General features: G+C 38.9%; 2 protein-coding genes across 3 annotated transcripts in view; one reads left to right on the forward strand and one right to left on the reverse strand.

The window, feature by feature from the left end:
• LOC150085673 (endoplasmic reticulum-Golgi intermediate compartment protein 1-like) overlaps window positions 1-9,120 on the reverse strand; it is a 285,607-nt gene extending 276,487 nt beyond the window's left edge. Inside the window, exon 1 of one of the 2 annotated variants that reach the window (XM_090374181.1) lies at window positions 9,008-9,120. In XM_090374181.1, the coding sequence (XP_090230307.1) occupies window positions 9,008-9,027 (20 nt within the window). In that variant the 5' untranslated portion in view covers window positions 9,028-9,120. Of the gene's footprint in view, window positions 1-8,913; window positions 8,954-9,007 lie in introns of those variants that run through there. The other variant, XM_090374180.1, reaches the window with a different exon arrangement.
• Window positions 9,121-9,710: 590 nt separating this feature from the next.
• LOC150085674 (dual specificity protein phosphatase 1-like) overlaps window positions 9,711-23,314 on the forward strand; it is a 40,724-nt gene continuing 27,120 nt past the window's right edge. Inside the window, exon 1 of the mRNA XM_090374640.1 lies at window positions 9,711-10,270. Within this exon, the coding sequence (XP_090230766.1) occupies window positions 9,802-10,270 (469 nt within the window). The 5' untranslated portion in view covers window positions 9,711-9,801. The remainder of the gene's footprint in view (window positions 10,271-23,314) is intronic.

Here is a 23,314-nt window from a genome sequence, read left to right on the forward strand (position 1 = left end):
AACGTTTGGTGAATCTCAAGCATTTCAAAGGCTTTTGATTGTTTGGCAAAGAGGAAGAATCCCATCAGCACTGAGCCTGCTCAAACCATTCAAGACCTTATACACCTCAGTCAGATCCCTCACAGGTGTCTAGTCTCCAGATGCTACAAGTTGCAGAACTTAAGCCTTTCTTGGTAAGAGGACCCCTTTGTTCCCCTCAACAAACTTGTTGTGCTTTCTGTACTCCCTCCCATCCATTTATCATCCCATTGCAATTACTTCTCTTTCTAAAGTAATGGAGAAATCAATTAACTGCCAACTCAAACTATCTAGAAACCTTCCATCTAATCAACCAGTATGGATTCAGTCATTGTTGATCCACTGGTGATATTCTGACTTAAGTTACCCATCTATTGACAAATTCAATAGAAACGTTTGGTGAATCTCAAGCATTTCAAAGGCTTTTGATTGTTTGGCATAAAGGTCTTCTAAATAAGCTTCCATTTTATGGCTTTCCAACTGTTTTTTTGTAATTGGGTATCTAGTTTTCTCTCTGACCATTCACTGCAGATGAGGGTAGATGGCACTCTGTCTTGTAACTTCTCCACTAATGCTGGTGTTCCCCAAGGTTCAGTTCCTTCACCCACTCTTTTCCTCTTGTATATTAATCACCTTCTTCGATTGACCAGAAATACTATCCATAGTTTTGCTGATGATAGCACATTGCATTCTACTTTCCAGTTTCAGAAACCTTGCCCTGCTCAATCAGCTTCAACTTCTCAAATATCCACTGCCAATTCCTTAAATTCTGATCTCTAGTGGGGCAAAGATAACTTATTCTTTGCCCCACTTATTCAATTTTAATCCTTCTAAAACTCAGTCCTGTCTTATATCTTGCAAAAAGGATTCTTCTGCTGGTATGCATATCTTCGATGACACTGATTTCTAGGCAAGATCATATATCTCTTTTGGGATTACCCTATCTTCTAATCTATCTTGGCATAAGCAGATTACAAATATTGCTTCCTCTGCATCTAAAAATCTGGGTTTTTCTTTTTCGCTCTTGGCATTACTTTTCTTCCAAACAGCTGTTCACACTCTGTACAAATCGCATATCTCCCTCCAAGGAATATTGTTCCCACATCTGGGGCAGTGCCCCCAAAACCTCTTGCAGGCATCTAGATTCTATTCAAAAGAGGGCAGTTAGGTTAATTAATGGCTCATCACTAATAGTCTATCCACTCTCTGTCTCATAGACATTCTGTTTCTGCTACATGCCTTTTCTATAGATATTCCATGGGGACACTGTTCTTCTGAATTGGCTTTATAATTCTCTCTCTCTCTCTCTCTCTCTCTCTCTCTCTCTCTCTCTCCCTCCAAAGAGTCCAAACATATGCTGCAACCTTCAAACTAACAGAACCAACTTTTCTTCTTTCTTATTTAATCATTCAACTTCTCTTTTCTGATACAGCCTTCCTTCATTCATATTTCCTGAAAATTACAATCTACAGAAGTCAAGTCTAATGTCAACAAATATCTTCTTTCATCTTCTAAACCTTCAACCTATGCACAGTACTAAGTAGTACTATAGGTTCTAATACTCTCATGTTTGGCAGTTTTCATAAAAAAAAAAAATTGCAGCATTTTACAGAACTGAAGTCTTTTATGGTAAAAGTATCCTTTTGTGTCCCTGATTAATCATGTTTCTCTTTTCTGTGCCTATTCTAAACAGATTCGCATCTTTCTTAAAATGAGGCTTCCAAACTTGTATGCAGTGCTCAAAATGTGGCTTAACCATTGCTTCATACAATAGGATAATCACTTTGCTTTGTCCCTGCTGGGAAAATTCCTCTACATCACTGATAGAAACCAATGAGCTGTCCTAGCAACCTCTCTGCAGCACTGCTCAGAGAACTTAATGTTGGATTGTACAATTACCCTAGATCTCTTTAATTTTCCACTGCCCTGCGTGTTATCAACCAATTGATATTTGGGATTACTGCTACTCATACACAGTATCTTGCATTTATCAATGTCAAACCTCATATCTACTTAGCATTAGCACAGGATGCAAGAAAGCAAGCTTATACAGAATCAGCCAAAAAAAAAAAAAAATCTCATTTCGCTTCTCAACTCACTGCCTAATTTTTCTAGGTCTTGTTGAAGTAGTGAATATTGATTCCTGTCATTAAACATCCTGTCAATCTCTGTACTACTTGGAAACTTAGACAGTAAGCTTGATAAGCCTTCATCAATACCGTTAATAAACACTGAACAGTAAGGTGCCCAGCACCTAAAAGACTCTACCAATAACATTAGTCCAAGAAGAGCAATCCCCATTTATAAACATCCTTTGTCTTCTACCACTCAACTATCCCTTGAGCTATAGCAGTAACTTGTCCCCAATGCTCCAATTTGCATTTTTGTGCTCTTCATGTAAAAATGCCCAGAAATATAAGCTATGGATTTTTATCCTCACGAAAAGAAAAGGCGATGCCCTATCCCTAAATTCGGCACTGCGAAATGCAATAAATTTATTTTTTGAAACAACCTGAAAGCCGAAGTAGTATAGTTCCCTTTACAAATTGGGCATTACTACGATATATAAATTTATCAATCATGTCCATTTATTGCCAAGAATAAAAATATAAAGTGGCAAAGCAAAAGCAATGATGGGCATAAAGTTAACCATAATTATGAAAACAAATTTTGTAAATACAGTAAAAACATGCGATAACCATGATCTCGTGCTATTCAGATTTGTTTTCTAGATATAATCCATTATTATTATTATTATTATTATTATTATTAGTGCGTTTTTTTGCAGATTTTAGGGTTGCCCCCATTCGCTGCTTTGTCGTCTTATGGTGAGGAAGCACCATCTCCGGCCATTTGTGTGTAGTATTGGAATATGTGAAGGTTTTTTTTTGTGTTGAGTGGCCAGCATCAGGCGATTTATCAACCGGGAGACAACAAACACGAATTTTATTTCCCTGTCTCACATCTCCAGCTGTGCAGAGGCAGGCCAGATTCATCTTTTAGCTCCTGCTGGGTGTCCCCAGAACTGATGGTCTGGGGACGCCCATGGAAATATAGGAAAGGAGAGTGGATATATAGCAGGGAGATGGGGAAGTACGGACTGGGAGGTATATAGTGATAGAAAGATGGAGATGATAGTTAGAGGCATCCACATATAAATAGGAAGGAGTTGTTAGTTAAGGTGATAGAGCAGAGCAGAGGGTGGGATCTTTGTCCAGGAATCTCACCCCTTAATAGGGGTCAGCAGTGCAGACTGCACCCCCAGGTGGGGGTCAGTAGCTGAAATCCCACCCCTCAGTAGGGGGCAGCAGGCAACAAAGATCCCACCCTCAGTAGGGGTTAGAAGGCATTGAAGATTCCACCTCAGGTGGGGGTCAGCAGCAAATATCCCACCTCTCAGTAGGGTTCAGCAGGCAGTGAAGATCCCATCCCAGACAGGGGTCAGCAGTGAAGATCCCACCCCTCTGTAGGGGTCAACAAGCAGTGAAAATCCCACCCCCAGGTGGGGGTCAGCAGGATGTGACAATCCACCCCCAGGTGGGGGTCAGCAGGCAGCAAAGATCCTGCTCAAGTTGGGGTCAGCAGTGAAGATCACAACCTAGATGGGGGGTCAGCAGCATGGATCCAGCCCCAGGCAGTGGTCAGCACAGAGGATCCCATCCTCGGAAGATCAGGGTCTGCAGTGTTTTCTGCCAAGGTGTGGTTCTGTAGGCCAAGTGAAGTGTCCATTACTAAATATAACTATGAATGAAGTTAGGTAAGTCACAGTCAAATTGGTCGCATTAATGTATCTGATCAATCTGATCTTGTTAGAGTTTACACATCAGGATGTCATTGGTGCTGTCCTTGAGTAATAGTTGTCCTATGCTTGAAGGGAGCATTAGCATACCTACAGAAGGCTGCATAGTTAGTCTGAGTTGCAATTAATTCCGGCACTTCACCTTGGGTGTAGCAGCCAGTCTCAATTTCAGGTTGTGTCCAGATGTCCACGTACAGGTGACAATCATACATCAGGTGGCCCCAAGATTCCCTGTTTCTGCAGGTGCAATCTGGGGTGTCTGTGAGACCCATGCTGTAAAGTTTTTTGTTGACGCTACCATGGCCTGTAAACAAGAACAGGGCATGGAGCCCTGGAGTGAACCATTTAGTGTAGTTTTTGCTGTTCTCAGCTACCTGTGGTAGGAATTTACGGGTGATTGCTCCATACTGTGTGTTGTTCCGTTTCTCCTGCCACCTGGAGACTAACAGCATTCTTATTCTCTTCAGATCTTGTTTAGCTGGATGTTGTGAGCATTGTCCTGTATGTTCCTTTTGCGGATAAACTTTATCTGGTGATAAACAACTTCCATATCAAGAGGAATCTTGCTGGCAAGGACCTGGAGTGCAAAGATGGAGGTTGTTCTGCAAGTCCTGGTCATTGCTAGGAGGGCAGCCCTTTGGGCCTGTAGTAGTTGATTTCTCACAGCCTGTATGTTGATTCTGTGCCCCCATGCTCCTGCTCCATATGTTATTATTGGAAGCACAATAAAATTGTAGTATAGATTTAGGGTTTAAGGCCCCACTTAGTAATATTAATAATCCTTCTTATACATGTCTTGACTTTTTCTTTGACATAGACATGTGGGAGAAAAGAGAGCCTGCAATGAACGATTACTCCAAGGTATTTTGTGCTGGCCACGCTTTTAATGGAGCAGCCATTATACCTAACCGCGGGTGGCCTTGCTGGGTCTAATTTCTCAGCCAGGTATCAAATACCATTGTCCAACACAGGGGTCCCAGGATGGGCCCCTGCAGGCCACCTCTGGTAACAGGCCTATGAACTTCCAGTTGGTTAGATCTGACAAGAAGTATTCAGTCGGAGAAGTAGCTGGTAAACAGCAGATAAAGTGGGTTAGAAACTTCAGCCTCCCTGAGTCTCTCCAGGACACTCTGCCACCATAAGGTGTCAAAGGCTCCTTTGAAATCAACAAGGAGGGCAAGCAAGTACTTCTTGGTAGTGGTTGTTGCTGTGGAGACTAGAGTTGTCATCGCATCTTCAGCAGAACACCCTTTAGTGAACCCATACTGGTGAGGGGATGCAAGATGTTTGTGATGGTAATAGGTTAGTACTCTTTGTACCATCAGTTTTTCAAGAAATTTGTCTAAAATTGGCAGCAGGGCAATGAGTTGATACAAGTTTGGATCCAGTGCAGGCTTGGTAGGGCTTTTGATCAGGATTTTGAGTAGTGCTTTCTTCCAGGTCTGAGGGAAGGTTCCCTCCTGCAGACATGTGTTGTAGAGATTTTTAAGAACAGAGGAAATTGCTTTCCAAGCTTGTTTGAGGATTTCTACCTCAACTCCATCAATGCCAGGGCATTTGTCAGCCTTGCCTGACATTATGGCCTCTTCAATCTCTTCTCTGGTAAAAGGATCTTCTCCAGTTGTACCTCTGTGAGTCAGATGGTTGATTCTCATGGAATCAACCATCAAGCCAGGAGACAATGTTTGCATTGTTGTCTCCTGGCTTGATGGACAATGGCATCAAGGATCCTATTCACAGACTCCATCCAAGAGGTAGTTTCTTCATTTTGTCCATCTTGGATAGACAAGATTTCCCCAGGATGGCATTTTGTGGTTACCAGCCTGTGCACAAGATCCCAAGGGTCTGTGTTGCCACTTGTTTGTACTAGGGTTTCCCATGTATATCTGTTTTGTTTGTGTATTTCTTGATGATACAGCCACCTCATATCTCTGCACCACTCCAGAAGGATTGCTACATCATTTTGACTCCTAGAGTGATCTCTTCTTGCCCTCTGATAATCTCTTCTCGCTGCCCTTGTTTGCATTCTCATAGCTGTGAGATTGTTAGTCCACCAGGGAACATGGTTGGATCTTCTTTTCTTCCTTGGGATAGAGATTTCAGATGCTTGTATGATTATGTTTTGCACCTCTTCAGCCTGGTGGTGTGTGGGGAGCCTTCTAAGGCATTCTGGGTCACGTTCAGTTATTATATGTTGAATCTGGGATTTAAATGTGTTCCAGTCTGCTTTTGCAATTTTGTACCTCGACAAGCTGTTTATATCATGTCTATGGCTCGGTGTGGTTCTCTGGATTCTGTTTATGATTGCATTGTGGTCACTTGTGGTCCACTGCATATTCTCTCTCCATTCTGTTACTTTTCTGCTTAGGGAACTAGTGGCCATGGTGAAATCTATGAAGGAGTGACCCATGGGGGTAACACAGGTGGGTAGATGGCCTGGTCTGTTTAGAATTTGCATATTGTGTACCAGTATCACTTCTTCAAACAATTTGAAGGGTGATACTGGCAAACAATTTGAACCCTTTGGGGCATGTACGTGCACAATTCCACATGGTTGAGTTTGCATTCGCATCAACTGCAATGAGGAGGTCAGAGCCCCTTAGTTTATTAATAGCATGATCCAAATAATTGACATACGGATCTGCAGATTGGAAGTTATTGTTGTTGTTTGTTATTTGGTTTTCAGGAGCATTAGCAACTAAGGCCATATTGCTCCGGGATATGCAGTGGTCATTCCCTGACCTTTCCGCATCCTCCGTATTTGGTGGTGACAGGCTCGAACCCCAGTTGAGATTGGAAGTCCTGACTACATTGTGAATAGAGGCTTATCAGATGAAGCTGTCCTGTGGGACCCTCAACACATGCACAGGCAGCATGGGTGGAGCATAGGCCAGTTATTTTTGTCACTGTGAGCTTATGATCAGTAATGGCTACTGCAGCCCAAACTCGGGCAATAGCATTTCCTCCTTGTTGTAAACACTTCAGACTGGATTATTCTGGTTGAGATGGCAGCCCCTTGACAACCCCTTTGTAAGAGTAGGGCTCCTGTAAGAGTAAGATTGTTAGTTTTTCTTCCTGGATTAATTTTGCTAACTGTCCCATTACTAGCAGGGATCTGTAACAGTTCAATTGAACTATTTTTATCGTTGCTCTATTGTAATTACTTCTGTGGGTGTGGTTATTCATAATCTGTTTTCTGTTGTAATGTTTCCACTGCTCTTATGTATTCCTGACACTTGTTATCCCTGTAAGAATGATTATGTTTTTTCTTTTTTGCTTTGCAATTTGGACAAGAGGGGGGTTGTTCCTTATTTGGACAGTGTGTTTGTGACCTGTGATTCCAGTGTCCACAGTATTTAGCAGGGTGCCCATAGCACAGACATTTACAGCATCTGGTAGGAATCAGATAGTCTTTAATGGTATGTGCCGTCCACCCAAGATAAACCCTGTTGTTTTGTGAGAGTAAAAATCGCCTCATGCTGCCTGAGGTAATATCTCTAATATCCAGTGCCTCGTCCCTTTGGCTTTGGTGGTTTGGTAGGTTTGTAGGTTTGGTGGCAAACCTAATCTTCATCTTTTCTTCAGTGATTCCTTGGTCTTCTGTGTTTTTGTGTAGTAAGTCTTCAAGAAGTTCCTCCTTAGTGATGTTTTTTGGCACATCATAAACAGCCAGTGTTCGTCTAAGCTTTTTTTGGCATCTCTAATTTCATGCCAATGGAGGTAAAGTTGTTACAGCTTTTGATTTTAGTTAGATTTTCATTGCTAACAGTTTCAATTATAATAGCTTTTGCCCTTGTTTTCCTTATGCTTTTTATTTTTACACTCTTCAAATCCTTCTTTAGCTTTGTTGTTATCTCCATCTTGATTTCTTCGCTTGTTTTTTGTGTCTCATTGTCTATAGGTTTGACTAGTATGGTGTGGTTAGTCTTCTGAATGTTTTTGTTCCTTGATTGACTCCTTCCTCTAGTCATAGGGGCTGGGATGTACTTTGCAGTGGCCTGGGCATAAGAATGTGTATGCTGATACACTTGTGATTGAGTTGATCTTATCTCTTCTTTCTCTTCAATTTTTCCTTTCAGCTTTTCATTTTCCATTAATACCTCAATAATGAGGCACTCCATTTGTCCCCATGCTTCATTTATCTTTAGGACAGGATTTGGTAATTTTTGATCCCTCCTTTAGTTTTTTTGCTAAAACAGTGAGCAACTCTGGTTAATTCTGACTTGTCTACTTCTTGGGGACCTGAGGGTTCTTGGGAGAAGATTCTTTGGGAGGTTACTATATCTTGAGGGTCTGCATTCCCTTCAGGAACTTCTGGTTCTGGATCCCTTTCAGGAACTTCTGGTTCAGTGAGTGGAGGATGAGCCTCAGGAATGACTTTCTTCAAATGGATCCGAGCAGCAGCCATTGCTTTGTGTTGTAATGAGGCAGGCAAAGTTCTCTGACACTTTTTAGTGTAAAATGTAGTGTTTTTATTCTTTATCTATACTCAAATTGGATCAAGAGCAATTCTTGATGTTTTTATGACCTGTTGTAAGTTGTAATGTTAAACACTAATGGGGGGAGGGGGAGTAGGAATACAGCAGTTTAATCCTAAAAATACTAGACATTTTAATAAGATATAAAAATAGGGTCAGTTAAGGATAATGGTCCAGATTATGAAAATGTGGTTAAAATAATTTTAGAGGGCCAACTTGGGATCAAAACCTCAAAAAGGATTAGGATTTTTAACAGATATAACATGGGGAGAGAGAGATAGAGAAAACATGTTTAACTGACAAAATAAGGCAAAATGCAATTTAAAAGGGGATAAGAAGAAAGAATATAATGTAGAGAAACTGGCAATATAAATTTAAATCTAAAAAAAAAAAAAAACACAATATAATTTTTAAGCACTAATGGGGGGGAGGAAAATAGCAGTTCAACACAAAATACTAAACATTTTCACAGAATATATAAATAGGGTGAGTTAAGAATAATTTAGGGGTTCTGATTATTAAATTATACTCAAAATAGTTTAACAGGGTCTTGTATAATCCATATATATTTTATTTATCTACTTAAAAAGAGTGTAAACAAATTTGATCCCTCATTACCAACAACTACTACACCTACTGTGAAACATACGCCGGCAAAGTATCGACACTAATACTTAACAAATGACAATTTATGCATGTTAGCAAAATTTACCTTCGAACATCAAAAGCCATTATTTTATAAACTATGTTTATATCAGTTAAATAAAAAATATATTTAAGCAAGTTGTTTTTGTTTATTTACACTACAAACTACTAAGCCTACGATCACTTGACAGAACCTACTCAAGCAAACGCTATTTCGCAGCCACGTTGTTACCCACGTGGTTTCCATCTATTGGCAGAAAATTAGTATCTAAATTTTCTTTAAAGATAATAAGATCACTAATATTTATTTACGTGATTTTTTATATTACATTATAAAAAATGTTGAAATCATTTTTTATTACAGTACTGACTTTCGCATGACGTCACACGCACTGCAGTCGCGTTTTTGCTTCTGTTACCTAAGAGTATATTCTGATCACAGAGAAGTATGTTACTACTCTGTAATTTTGATGTCATTGATTGAGGAATTGCTTAAATGATGATTTACTGAGCAGTATCATGTGATGAAATTCAAAATGACAAATAAAATAAAAAATCTTTCATTGTATGTAATAAGTAATAATACAACTGTTTTACTTTAAATATAATAAAGTGTGTCAATTTTATTGGTAAACTACTTTTATACGCGGATGTCGAAAGTTGTTTACATTTGGGAAACACCTCCCCCCCCCCAACCATTCATAAGTCTCATTGAGGAAGTTGTATTGCTGTGTAGTGTAACTGCTTTAAGAGATTCGAATGAATTTGTATGGAACTTGTTATTTAATTATTGTTAACTGTCAAAAGAATCATTGTTTTGGCTCTTATTTTTCTTCAGCCATAATATCACGAAGGAAGTTCATGCCTGCATTCCTTCGATTTGAAGAGCCGCGAAAAGGACGGTACAAGAGTATAACCGTAGTGGGGACTATGACCGGTCTTTACAACTTGTCATGTGAGCAGATGGAGGCTTACGTTGAAAACAAATATATAATCGACGGTAAGAATAAACATCATTCCGAAAAGCAACAAATTGTGCTTCTGGACTGTAGGTCATTTTTAGCTCATAATAAAGGCCACATAAACGGTGCTATAAATGTTCATTGTCCAGCAATTTTACGTCGACGATCAGGGGGAAGACTTCCTTTACGAATGATTATCCCAATTGCAGACGTTTGTGATATTTTAGAAGCGGATATGTGTCACGCTGTAGTGCTTTATGATGAACACAACTTGAATCAAAAGTCAATATCAGAAGAATCGGTGTTGCTCTTCGTATCGCGTTGCCTCCAAATTGAAGTCGGCTTGAGAGCAATATATATATTAGAAGGTATGTGACATAATCAGCCTCAGGGGCTTATATCTGGTGAGTATGGGCTTGGCACACCCAGGGCCCTGAGCTGGATATCATCATTCTTCTCTTTCTTGACGATTACTTTCTACTTCTGACTCTCACTCTCAGGGTAACTTGGGAATTTTTTTGGCTGGTGCAGCATAAGCCTCAGGCTTCCTTGCACCATATGGCTAATAATAATAATTTTGGTGTCTAACGTAAAATATATCACATTTTCTTATATCCAACGATATCTATTGGTTTTAAATATCCTAAAATCGATGCGTTTGTGAAAATTAATACAATTTGTTGTAATTTGTGGTTGTGTACTTAAAGTTATTATAGATGATTCAAACACATTCAGATGTCTGAATTAGTATTTAATAGTGGCAAATCATACAAGTTTATACAGCATTGACCAAAAACAAAAAAAACACAACAATCTACCCATCGCCTCCAATAAGTTGTCTAGTTTTCCTTGAATTTATACATTCAACTATCACTAATGCTAGGAACATATTAAATAAATCTCAAGAATTTGAAGTATTCATAATGCAGGCAATGTGGAGATATCGTAAACATGGTGTCATTCACACAAGGGTTGCCAAATTTTAATTTAGGAGGTACAATGTGTACAGGAGCAGTGCCTATGCTCTTAGTTAAAAAAAAAAAAAAGTCTTAAGGCAGTGCATCCATTCAGCATGGCCAGTGCAATATTCAGTCAGTTTGGTGTGACATAACAGCAAGAAAACAAAAATGAGAGGAATGTTATAGACTTAAGAAAGGTGATGAGAATAACAATCAACTGTACAAAGAAATAGTTGGCCAGTAAATCAGAATGTTTTATAATAAAAAACTGCAGCCATTATCAACCCACTGCAGGATGGAAGCCTCGTCAACAATTCATGTTGAGGGGAAATGGACCATAATCTGCCACGCTGGTCCAGTGCAGGTTGACAGATCGACTGTATTTAGCAGTCAGGGACTTGAACCACGGTCTACTCGAGGGGCATGTGCTACTGCACTCCTGCTTCTGACCACTCGGCTACGGTTTTATAATAGGAGATTTTAACTTTCCATATATTTACTAGAATTTGTTGTTGGTCACTCGTGCACTAGCAAGACCTCTGTGGATTTATTGGATGACTGTTTTTTACAGCAGCATGTTAGAGGGACAACAAGAGAGCAACATTCTCGATCTGATTATCAGCAGTGATTTTTAATTCATTAAGAATCTGCAGACTAACTAGGTAGCAGATTCGATAGGTGGAAAAAAGAACCACTAAGTGGCAGTGATCACAATGTATTGATGTGGGATTTATATAAAGGGAAGGGTTTTTAATTTAGTAAAAGAGAATACAGTGGAACCACTAATGGTTACCCATTCTAATTGTGAAGTATTCAGGGAAATAATCATAAAGCAACTAGGCATTTTCATACAGAGAAATGCTGTTCAACAGCTGTTCACTTAGATTTAAATGGATGTCAGATGATCTGAGACGTGTCAGAGAAGAAAATTACATAGGATGCATAAAAATTAACAGGTGATACTGAAGCTTGTAGTAGATATGAACTAGTCTGTAATCAAGTCACAATGGAGGATAGACAGATTACGAGAAATCTTTGGGAAAGGATGCAGAGAAAAACTGACTTCTTTACTTATGTAAATACTAGTAGGAAAGTGATGAATCACATTGATCCAGTTGATATCAGTGGTTTCTGTTCATCCTTCTCAGTTACTAACAAACTGAATAGGTATTTTGTATCTACAATCACACATAAGGAATTCTTTAGGGAAGTGTATGCCAGAAATTTATCAAACTCTGATAGGGAGCTGAATGATTTTGTAATAACTGAGAAGAAAGTGAAAGAGAAATTGACGAAGTTAAACATAAAAAAAAGCATCTGTTGTGTATATGATCCTTCCAGTTATATTAAGGAATTCAGAAAAGAAGATAAACTCTTAGCCATAATTATGAGAGCATCTTTGGATTTATAGAAGGTCCCTGTGGACTGGAGACTTGCAAATGTATCCCCAATTCACAAAGGAGGATTAAAGGATGAACGTGAGAAATTATATGATTGTAATTATTTATGTCCATAAAGATGAACAATTAATTACAGACCTGTGAACTTCTCCTCTAGGAAAAATAATTGTCACTGGTTAAAGAAGTGATGCAGTACCACCTAGGCAGGAGTGCTATTATATTTCAGTCACAGTGGATTCGGTAAGGGAAGATATTCTCTTGAGCAATTTGATTGGATATTATGATTCAACGACAAAGGAACTGGATTGAAAAAATAAATTTGATATCATATACTTAGATTTCAAATAAAAGACTGCTATACAAATTGAAACAGTGTGACATTAAGGGCATGTTACTGTTAGCATTAGCAAAGGCACATGATGCAAGAAAGCAAGCTTATACAGCATCAGCCAAAAAAAAAAAAAAAAAAATACCCTTATTTCACCCATCCACTCGTTCCAAATGTTTGTCAAGTTCTGCCTTAAATCTGTTTAAGCTATCAACTTCTACAACGACAGATGGAAGTTTGTTCTAGCAATATTAGCACCTCCGTAGCCAGGTGGGCAGAAGCAGCAGAAATGACCACCGCATATCCCCGGAGCAATATGGCCTTTGTTGCTAATGCTCCTAAAAAAAAAAAAATAGTTCTACAACCGTCTATCCTCAATTTGGTACGTTTCTCTGGGTTTACTTCTACCCATATGCAGTACTTTGCATTTGTCAAGGTTAAACTTCAGTTGCCACTTCTTAGCTCATCTGCCCAAATTTTCTAGATACTGTTGCAGTAGCACACTGCAATTACTGTCATTAACAACCTTTGTATCATCTGCAAACTTCGACACTAAGCCTGATATACCTTCTTCAATATCATTGATAAATATACAAAACAACAGTGGACCCAACACTGAACCCTGTGGGACTCCACTAATAACATTAGTCCATGAAGAGCAGCATCCATTGATTACCACCCTCTGTCTTCTCCCACCCAACCATCCTTTTATCCATTGTAGCAACTTACCCTTAATACCATTCTGCTCCAATTTGTACAGTAGTCTTCCATGCACAACGGTGTCAAGAGCTTTCCTGAAATTCAATTATGTAATATCAAAATTATTTTTTGCATCCAGTTGCTTTGTAACCACATTTGTAATTGTGTGGTTTTTTACTTTATAATGGTGAAATGTGTTTAACCATCCTTTTATCCATTGTAGCAATTTACCCTTACTACCATTCTGCTCCACTTTGTACAGTAGTCTTCCATGCGCAACGGTGTCAAAAGCTTTCCTGAAATACAAGTATGTAATATCAAAATTATTTTTTGCATCCAGTTCCTTTTTAACCACATTTGTAACTGTGTGGTTTTATACTTTATTATGGTGAAATGTGTTTCCCCTTTACTGAAATCTTCAATCGTATAAAAAACGTAAATAAATTTTCAGAATCTTCTCTTCATTCCTTTTTTTTTAAGCTTCGTAAACTTGTTACTCCACGCAAATCGTGTTAGTTGCAATTTGTGCATTCCGTTAAAAAATACTTATGCATGATATTGAAATTTTTATAAAGAAAATATAAGATTATCTTGGAAACAAACACCTCTTGAAACATTTCTGAAGAAGGCTCCTCTTGTGCAACAAACCAACGAGTTCCGAGCCCATAATGAGTGATCAATGAGTGTGCATTTAGTTAATGATGAAAAATAGACATTCTTTAACATTTGTAAGTTCATAAATAATTTGCTTGATTTTACAGGCTACGTTTTCATTTATTTGGATAAATCAATCATTGTTTAAATATAAACTAATTAGCTAACTAATTTCATTGTTGAGAACATAACCCCTATTTTTATCATTATGTCTATGGGATTTAATTCCTGCTTTACGAGCGTGCGCTAGGAAAGAATTAACTCGTAAAGTTGAGAACTACCCATACTGAGTTATGGAAGCCATTAGAAAGAGACTCAGAGAGGGCATAAGAAGATTTAACACAAGAAAAGTAGAACGAGCATTAAGGGAAAATAAAGGACTTAAATCAGCAGCCATGAGCAGTAATACAGAAAGACAAATGATACTGAAACTGAAGAATAGCGATGGTGTACTTATAAATAGCAGAAGACTACTATAGAGAATTATACAAGGAGCGAGATGCCAGCATTGGGGAAGATGGATTGCAAATTAGTAACACATACGACATACCCGATATTCTTCCTGAAGAGGTAGAACATGCGTTGAAGAAAATGAAGAATCAAAAAGTCCCGGGGGAAGATGAAATTACTGTACAGTTGTTAAAATTGGGAGGAAGAGACATGACACAAAAACTGGCAAGACTCTTCACAAAATGGCACCTCCGTAGCCAGGTGGGCAGGAGCAGCAGTGCATAGCACGCGCTTCTTGATCAGACCGGGGTTCAAGCCCGTGACCACCAAATACGGAGGATGCAGAAAGGTCAAGAAATGACCACCGCATATCCCTGGAGTAATATTGCCTTAGTTGCTAATGCTCCTAAAAACCAAATAACATCTTCAACAAAATGCACTAGAAAAGGTGTGATGCCTAAGGAGTGGAATAATGCAATCATAGTTTTGCTGCATAAGAAAGGAGATAAATTGGAAATTATAGACCAATTAGTTTGTTATCCCACATCTACAAGTTGTCACACTGGTCATTACTAACAGGTTAGAAAGAATACTTGATGAGAATCGACTGAAAAAGCAAGCTGACTTTAGGACAGAATTCTCAACTATGGATCACCTTCACGTAATATCACAATTAACGGAGAAAGCAAATGAATATAAAACACCATTATGCCTGGCATTTGTGGATTATGAAAAGGCATTTGACTCCATACAGCATAAGACAATTTTTCGCACAGTGGAAAGACAAGGCATAGATACCCCATATATTATGATTTTGAAGAAAATGTATGAAAACGCTACCTCCTTTATTAGACTAGACAAAGATAGTAGCAAATTTAAAATTGAGAAATGAGTTCAACAAGGAGACACAATATCTCTGAAGTTGTTTACTGCTGCCCTTGAAGCTTTCAGAAGATTAGACTGGTCGCAGAAAGGAGTCAATGTGAATGAAGAGTACCTAAACCATTTACAATTTGCAGATGACATTGTGGTCATAAGCCACAATCCCAAAGAATTAGGGGAAAATCTTAAAAATCATTTATGCACAGTTAGTAAGGATTTTGGACTAAAGATGAATATTGCTTAAACAAAAGTAATGATGAACGAGTATGCCACAGAAAGGGACATAATGAATGAAGGAGCAGTAATTGAAAAGGTGGAGTCATATACTTATCTGGGACAAGTTATTAGCTGTGATAATGATAAATGGCTGGAAGTCAAGAGAAGAATAAATTTTGGAGGGATGACATTCAGGAAAATAGTCACATACTGAGGAGCAATATCCCAGTTTATCTGAAAAGTAAAATAATGAACCAATGTGTACTCCCCACCATGACTGACAGAAGTGAAACTTGGGCACTCACCAAAAGAATGGAAGAGAAGCTGAGAACTACACAGCGAAGAATGGAATGAATCATATTGGGAATCAGACTGTTAGATAAGAAGAGAAACACATGGATTAGGCAGCAAACTCAAGTAAAAGACATTCTTATCACAACTGAAATGGTCTTGGGTAGGACACATAGCTCGAAGACATGATGACAGACGGACTAAGAAAATAATAGAATGGTACCAATGAGGAGCTAGAGGAAAATCTGGAAGACAGTGGTGGAGATGGATAGATGAAATTCATGAGTTTGTGGGTAGTAAATGAATGGCTATTGCACAAAACAGAAGGAACTGGAAAGTTGCTGGAGAGGCCTTCATTGTGGAGTGGATTGAAAATGGCTGATGATAATGATGTAAGCTTGCTTTCTTGCATTTTCCATTTCTAATACTATGTTGCAAATGAGCACCTCAGCTGTTAACAAGAGAAATGAGACTCACCAGTAGGAGTACAATAATTTTATTTTTTATTTATTTATTTTTTTAAAGTCTGCTAATTTCACTGAACAACAAATTTTGGTCATATCTTGTTACGGACATGAAATTGAGTTTACTTTATAGATTTTAGAGGGCTTAAAATAGGAAATTGTTGCTCATTTTTGAAAAAAGTAGTTTTTTTATATTTATACAAAGTTTTTTTTTTTTTTTATTTATATGGCAGGAAGATGTAGCTACAAACGTACCTGTGTCAAACACGGGATCCTTTTGCTTGTATTCAGCTTCGGGAGCATCCCTTTTCACCATCCAATAATAATCGGCTAACATGCCATCACTCCATTTGCTTTTGTATCTTTGTTCCATTGCTATGCTGTCTTGATGGAAGTGCTCACCATGTTCATCACTGATGGCACCACAGTTCAGCAGAAAAAAATCCAGATATGAGTACAAGAAATGCATCTTCAATGACATGTTGCACCCTAGTTTTTCATAAGAAGTAATGAGATCTTTCACAAGCTGCTTTTAGTTGCCGGCTTTAATATTTCCTAGAAAAAATCAATTAAAACATTTCGAAAGGCTTTCCCACTTTGAAAAGTTACCTTATTTGTGGACCAATGAAAACACCTGCTTTAATCTTCCCTAATAAGTCTTGGGAATTTCTCTTGCAAGTTAGTTAATGCAGGACCGTTCACTTCCCAAAGCCTTCACAAAATTTTCATGAGCCCTAGTTTGATGTGAAGTGGTGGAAGCAAAACTTTATTTGGATCTACCAGAGGTTCAAACACTACATTCTTCATTCTGATTAATGACTTTCATTGAGGCCAACTCCTCTTCTCGTAGTGCATACCCTTGGCATGACTATCCCACTCAGAGAGAAAGCAACAATATTTAGTGTAACCCTTTTGTTGTCCTAATAAAATGGCATTTACCTTTAAATCACCACGTATCTGTCACTCGTACTTGTGATAGTATACACCTAAGAGGATGTCCTCCATGTTTGTATTTCTTATTTGTGGATGGCATAAGAAAGAGGGTATGAAATCATATTTCTATTGTGTAATAATACAGCCTTAAGGCTAACCTTAGAAGCATCTATAAATAGTCAGCATTCTTTGAGAATGTGCCTCATGTTCATTGTTGCCATTAAACCATCAACTTCCTTACACAGTGAGTTCATCTGTTTGATAGAATTATCATAGTCTTTATTTCAAGTACAAAATGTCACTTTTACAGAATGATCCAGAAGATTCCACTGTTGTAGCCTCAAGGCTACAACAGTAGAATCTTTTGTAGCCTCAAAGCCAAAAGGTCTGCCTTATTCTTCGGCAATTTGAGATCCCTGATAAGGTTATTAAGCTCACTTTCTGTGATCTTATGTGGTTCAGAAGGATAAACGTTTGGACCAAAATGGTGATCCCTTGAAGTAGATGGCTGCTGCTGTACTTTGTGTATATGAAGTTGATGAAGATGAATGTCTTCATCTCTCTCTCTTTACACTCTGATGAAGATGAATGTCTTCATCAGGGTATACAGAAAAATACAGAAAAAGTGAGCACAGGACGAGTTGCAGATGGTATATTTGGGTCCATCACTGTCCACTTTTTCTTCATTGTTATCCCTTTTCTAATTGGAGGCACCATACAGAAGTAAGTCTGTGACATGATTTGTTGGCTCCCTCCATATTACGGGCACTGCAAAAGGTATAAAACGTCCCTTTCAATTCACCCACGCATTTAATTTTAATGAACAGGTAGTGCAGCATATGTGTGGAGCCCAGTTCTTGTCCTGGTCGCCTACTCTACACCCAAAGCACAAGAAGTAGGCCTATTTTATGGCTCTAATTTAGGGATGCTTTTTTAGCATTAGCATTAGCATTAGCAGAGGTATATGATGCAAGAAAGCAAGCTTATTCAGCATCAGCCAAAAAAAACAAAAAAAAAAAAAAAAAAAAAAAAACCCACTCCCATTTCACCCCTCCGTTCGTTCGAAATACCTGTCCAGTTGAGCTTTAAATTTGTTTAGGCTATCAACTTCAACAACCAGTGATGGAAGTCGGTTCCACCAACCAACCACCCGCTGGCCAAAGGCAAATTTCCGCACATCTATCCGACATCCGTCCTTCCTCAATTTGAATTTATGCCCTCTGAGGTGATTATTCTGAGCAAGATGAAGAATCCCATTGGCTTTGAGCATGCTCAAACCATTCAAAGCCTTATACACCTCTATCAGATCACCTCGCCGGTGCCTAGTCTCCAGACTGTAATTTGCAAAACTTAAGCCTTTCTTCGTAAGAGCAACCCCTTGTTCCATTCACTAATCTTGTTGCCCTTCTCTGTACCCGTTCCAGCAGCTCTACATCCTTCTTGAAATGAGGCCTCCAGACCTGTATACAGTACTCAAGATGTGGCCTAACCATTGCCTTATACAAGGGAATAATCACCTCCTTATCCCTGCTAGAAAAATTCCTGTATATCATTGACAAGACACCATGAGCTACTCTTGCAGCTCGTCTGCACTGCTCAGAGAACTTCATATCTGCCTGCACAATTACCCCCAGGTCCTTTTCATTCTCCACCACTGTCAGTGTAGTACCGCAGAGTTGATACGTTGCTCTGGGGTTACTGTTTCCCATATGCAGCACTTTACATTTGTCGATGTTAAACCTCATTTGCCACCTCTCAGCCCATCTGTTCAACCTGTCCAGATCCTGTTGCAGCAGCATAGCGTCAGTATTGTCCTTAACGACCCTGCCAACCTTTGTATCATCTGCAAACTTGGACATTAAACTTGATATCCCATCATCAATATCATTCATTAACACCGAAAACAACAACGGACCCAACACTGAACCTTGAGGAACTCCACTAATAACATTAGTCCACGTTGAGCAGTGTCCATTGATTACCACTCTCTGTCTTCTGCCACTCAACCATCCCCTTATCCATAGCAGCAATTTGCCTCCAATGCCACACTGCTCCAATTTGTGCAGCAGTCTTCCATGTGCAACAGTATCAAAAGCCTTTCTAAGATCCAAATATATAATATCAAAGTTATTCCCTGCATCCAGTTCTTTTGTGACTACATCATAGTATCCAATCAAATTGGTCAGGCAAGACCTGCCCTTAACAAAACCATGCTGCGTCTGAGCTATAACTGAATTCTTGTCTAGATGATCCTGCAGTGCTTCTTTAACCAGTGCCTCCATTAATTTACCTGGAACAGAAGTTAAACTAACAGGTCTATAATTACTTGTGTCAGCCTTTGAACCTCCTTTGTGAATTGGGGTCACATTTGCACATCTCCAGTCCATAGGTACCTCCCCTGAGTCCAAGGAAGCTCTCATAATTATGGCTAAGGGTTTGCTTACTTCCTTTGCTGCCTCCTTTAATATACCTGGATAGATCCCATCCACCCCAGGTGCCTTTTTTATGTTTATCCCCAACAATCTCTCCTCCACTTTCCTCTCAGTTATTACAAAATCATCCAGCTCACTGCCAATGTTTACTTTACCTACATCATTCTCCTTCCTGAATAACTCCTCATGCGTGAATGTAGATGCAAAATACTCGTTTAGATTGTTAGCCACCTGAGCAGGATCCTCAACTGTTGAACCATCAATATCCAGTGGACCAATCTGATTCATCCCTTTCCTTTTCGAGTTCAAGTATGTAAAGAACTCTTTTCTGTTTTTCTTTGCATCCTTTGCCAAGGATTTTTCATAGTCTGCCTTTGCCTGCCTAATCTCCTTTGTGACTTGGTTACAGACCAACTTATATCTATCATAGGCTTCCATGTCACCCATTAATTTGTATGTATCCCATGCATTTTTCTTCTCTGCCACATGTCTCATTAGTTCATCTGACAACCATTTAGGCCTAAACCTTGAACAATATTTCTTAGTTGGTATGTAAAGCCTGGTAGCCTCCAAGATTAGTTCCTTGAATGCTTCCCATTTTGAGTTTGCTGTTGGTAACATCATCAGTTGGTCCCACTGTATAGAATTTAAATACTGTCTCAGACCATCATAGTCGCCTTTACGAAAACAAAAACCCTTCCCTTTACCTCTGATGGTAGTTACCTCCTTGAGTAAATCCCACTTCAACACACTGTGATCACTGCCACCTAGTGGTTCATTTATCTGCAGGTTCTTAATGCATGAGGAATCACTACTGATAATCAGATCAAGAGTATTGCTCCCTCTCGTTGCCTCACGAACATGCTGATGTAGAAAACAATCATCCAATAAATCCACAAAAGCCTTGCTAGTGTGCGAGTGACCAACCCACAAATTCCAGTCAATATCTGGGAAATTAAAGTCCCCCATTATAAGACTCTCTGATTTACTGGCCCACTCTATTTCCCTGTACAATATCTGATTATACTCATCAGAGTCATTAGGCCTATAGCACACTCCTACTCTCAATTTTGATTTCCCTATGCTTATGTCACACCAAACTGACTCGACGCTGCCCTGTCCATCGATGTCGACTGGCTTCACTTCCTTGGACTTTGTGTTTCTTAATTAATAGCATAACCCCTCCTCCCCTCCTGTCCTGTCTATCCTTTCTATACACATTGTATTCCCCAAATTCCAGTTCCGCATTACTTATATCTGTGTGACACCACGTCTCTGATATCCCAACAATATCTGCCTTTGATGTTTTGAGCAATACCTCAAATTCATCAAATTTATTTACCAAACTCCTAGCATTGGTGTACACGCAGGTATACATGCACCTGTTTTTTTTAAGCTAATGTGACTTCTTCACATACATAACAGAAGTCATCCGGACTATTCACACAATTATTATTATTAGCCATATGATGCAAGGAAGCCTGAGGCTTATGCTGCACTAGCCAAAAAAAAAAAATTGAGAGAGAGAGAGAAAGAGAGAAAGGAATCCTTCAGTTAAGGCAGTATTATAAATGCCGGTGTATGGAATGGACACATCCTTCATTTCCAGTGGAAAAAATAAATAAAAACTTGAATTTTCAGCTCTGCACAAAAAATAATGGCCACAGTATTTTGGTATGGTGAATGGTTTTTTTTTTTTTTTTTAAGAGGAGGATTAGACACTAAATCAAGAAAGATATTGCTAAATACTTAAACAAGGCAATAAAACAGAAAAAATGAAGAATAGAAGCTCTTAAAGGACACCAAATTGCATTACATTGAAATAATGTGAAGCCACACACTGCTCTCGGATGAATATTGCAGAACTAGGGTGGACAAAACTACACTGCTAAAATATTAACAGAACAAAATGTTTTTTTGTGAATATTTTATTGTGAACAATGTTGCCAAAGGTGAATATTTGATATAGTAAGCATGCAAATTCTGAGTATCCAATAGAAATTGATTTACCACCTTACAGAGCTGAGCATTATGCAAATTATTCATGCCTATAAAAACATGGGTTGTGACCACATCACTTTATTCCAGTTTTTTGGCTTGCTCAGTGGAATAGCCACATCTCCATTACTCAGGATTGCAAGTCATCATTGCTTCTTTGGGATGGCGGGCATTGGACGAGTTGAAGGCAAGCAGTCACACGTCAGTTTGGCTTAATGCATCATGTAGTGTCATCTTGGCACTACTGATATCATGGAAGCAGTTTTGGGGAAATGGGAACTATTACAAGAAGAGCTGGCCAAGGTGTCCCATGGACTGAACCAGAACAGACTGCTATCTGGCTCTAACAGCAAGACAAGAACCCTACGATGTCCTGTCCTGTCATTAACTGTCTCTTGAGGTTGCTGTGGCCACAGATGAAAACATTTCCAGCTGGACTGCGTTAAGAAGGCCCAATCAAAGTGGACTCTAAGCAAGGAAGTCAGTGGTTTATATCCAGTAACCCCAAAACACTGCAGAGATTGTTGAAACTGGTGCCATGAACACATGACTTGGAGCCCTGACAAATGGGTGACTTCTGGGAACGATACCAGAATGCGATACCATCCGTCCAACATAAGAGAAAGGGGCACCTATGGTGGAAGCAGAATAATGATCAATGGCCACACCCCTCTTCATGTTTTTGATAGGGGTACCATAACTGCACAGAGGTACTGAGAACAGATCCTTAAACCCTATGTGCAACTTTTTAGGGATGCAGTTAGCCCAGATTTTCTTTTCATGCACGACAAACCAGACTTAATTCCAATCAAACGTGTGGGATGCCCTTGGGCATTGCATTACACAGCAACAACCAACTCCTAGGTCACTTGGCGAGCTAAGGTCTGCACTGGTGATGAATCTTATGAACACCCTTATATCGAGCATGGTTCACTGTTGTCAGGCCTGTTTAGCCGATGGAGAGAATCTATGCCGTACTGATGTCATGTGACCATATTTTCAAGCATCTTGTATGGACTTGTGTAATGTGAGCTTTTGGTAATTCTTGTACAACTGTCTGAAGTTGCTTGCTATCTCATCGTTTCTTCGTTATTCTAAGGTACACCACCATACAAAATTTCGTCCCACTTCATCGCTAGCTGCACAAGTTATACTATGTTTCCTACATATTCTGTTACTTTTGCCAACAGTGTAGATGGATAACTGAGGCATTCAAAACTACAATGGATTGAGTTCAGAATTCTAATTTCTGAGATTTCTTGCTTTAAAGTTAACATTCTCTGAGAAATTCAGAACAATATTTATAAAATCACAATTTTTGTACAGCAAGGGACAATCTAACTTAAATGTTTGCTAAGTCCATGAACTCTTCAGTCTTTTCACTAATGTGTAATCTGAATTTGAAATGTTGGACTTGATTCACTTTAGCACCAAAATATTCCTGGATGAAGTGGCAACAAAGATAATTTTTTACTATCTCTTTTTAAAATAAACAAAAAAAATTTTATAAAAATACAAAAAATGCATGTTAAAAAACAATTGTTTTTTTTTTACGCTGAAATTAAATTACTACCATCAGTTTTTCCTTTTTAAATGATTATTGGTTTGTTGTTTTCTGATTTGATGCCATTCTCTTTTCGAGCACCGTTGCTTCACGTCACTGTCTGAGTTTGAAGACTTGAAACAGCCATGATGCACAGTGGGAA

This window comes from Mastigoproctus giganteus, chromosome 5 (genome assembly GCF_048544385.1).
Source record: "Mastigoproctus giganteus isolate SK-2022 chromosome 5, ASM4854438v1, whole genome shotgun sequence".
Taxonomy (NCBI): Eukaryota; Metazoa; Arthropoda; class Arachnida; order Uropygi; family Thelyphonidae; genus Mastigoproctus; species Mastigoproctus giganteus.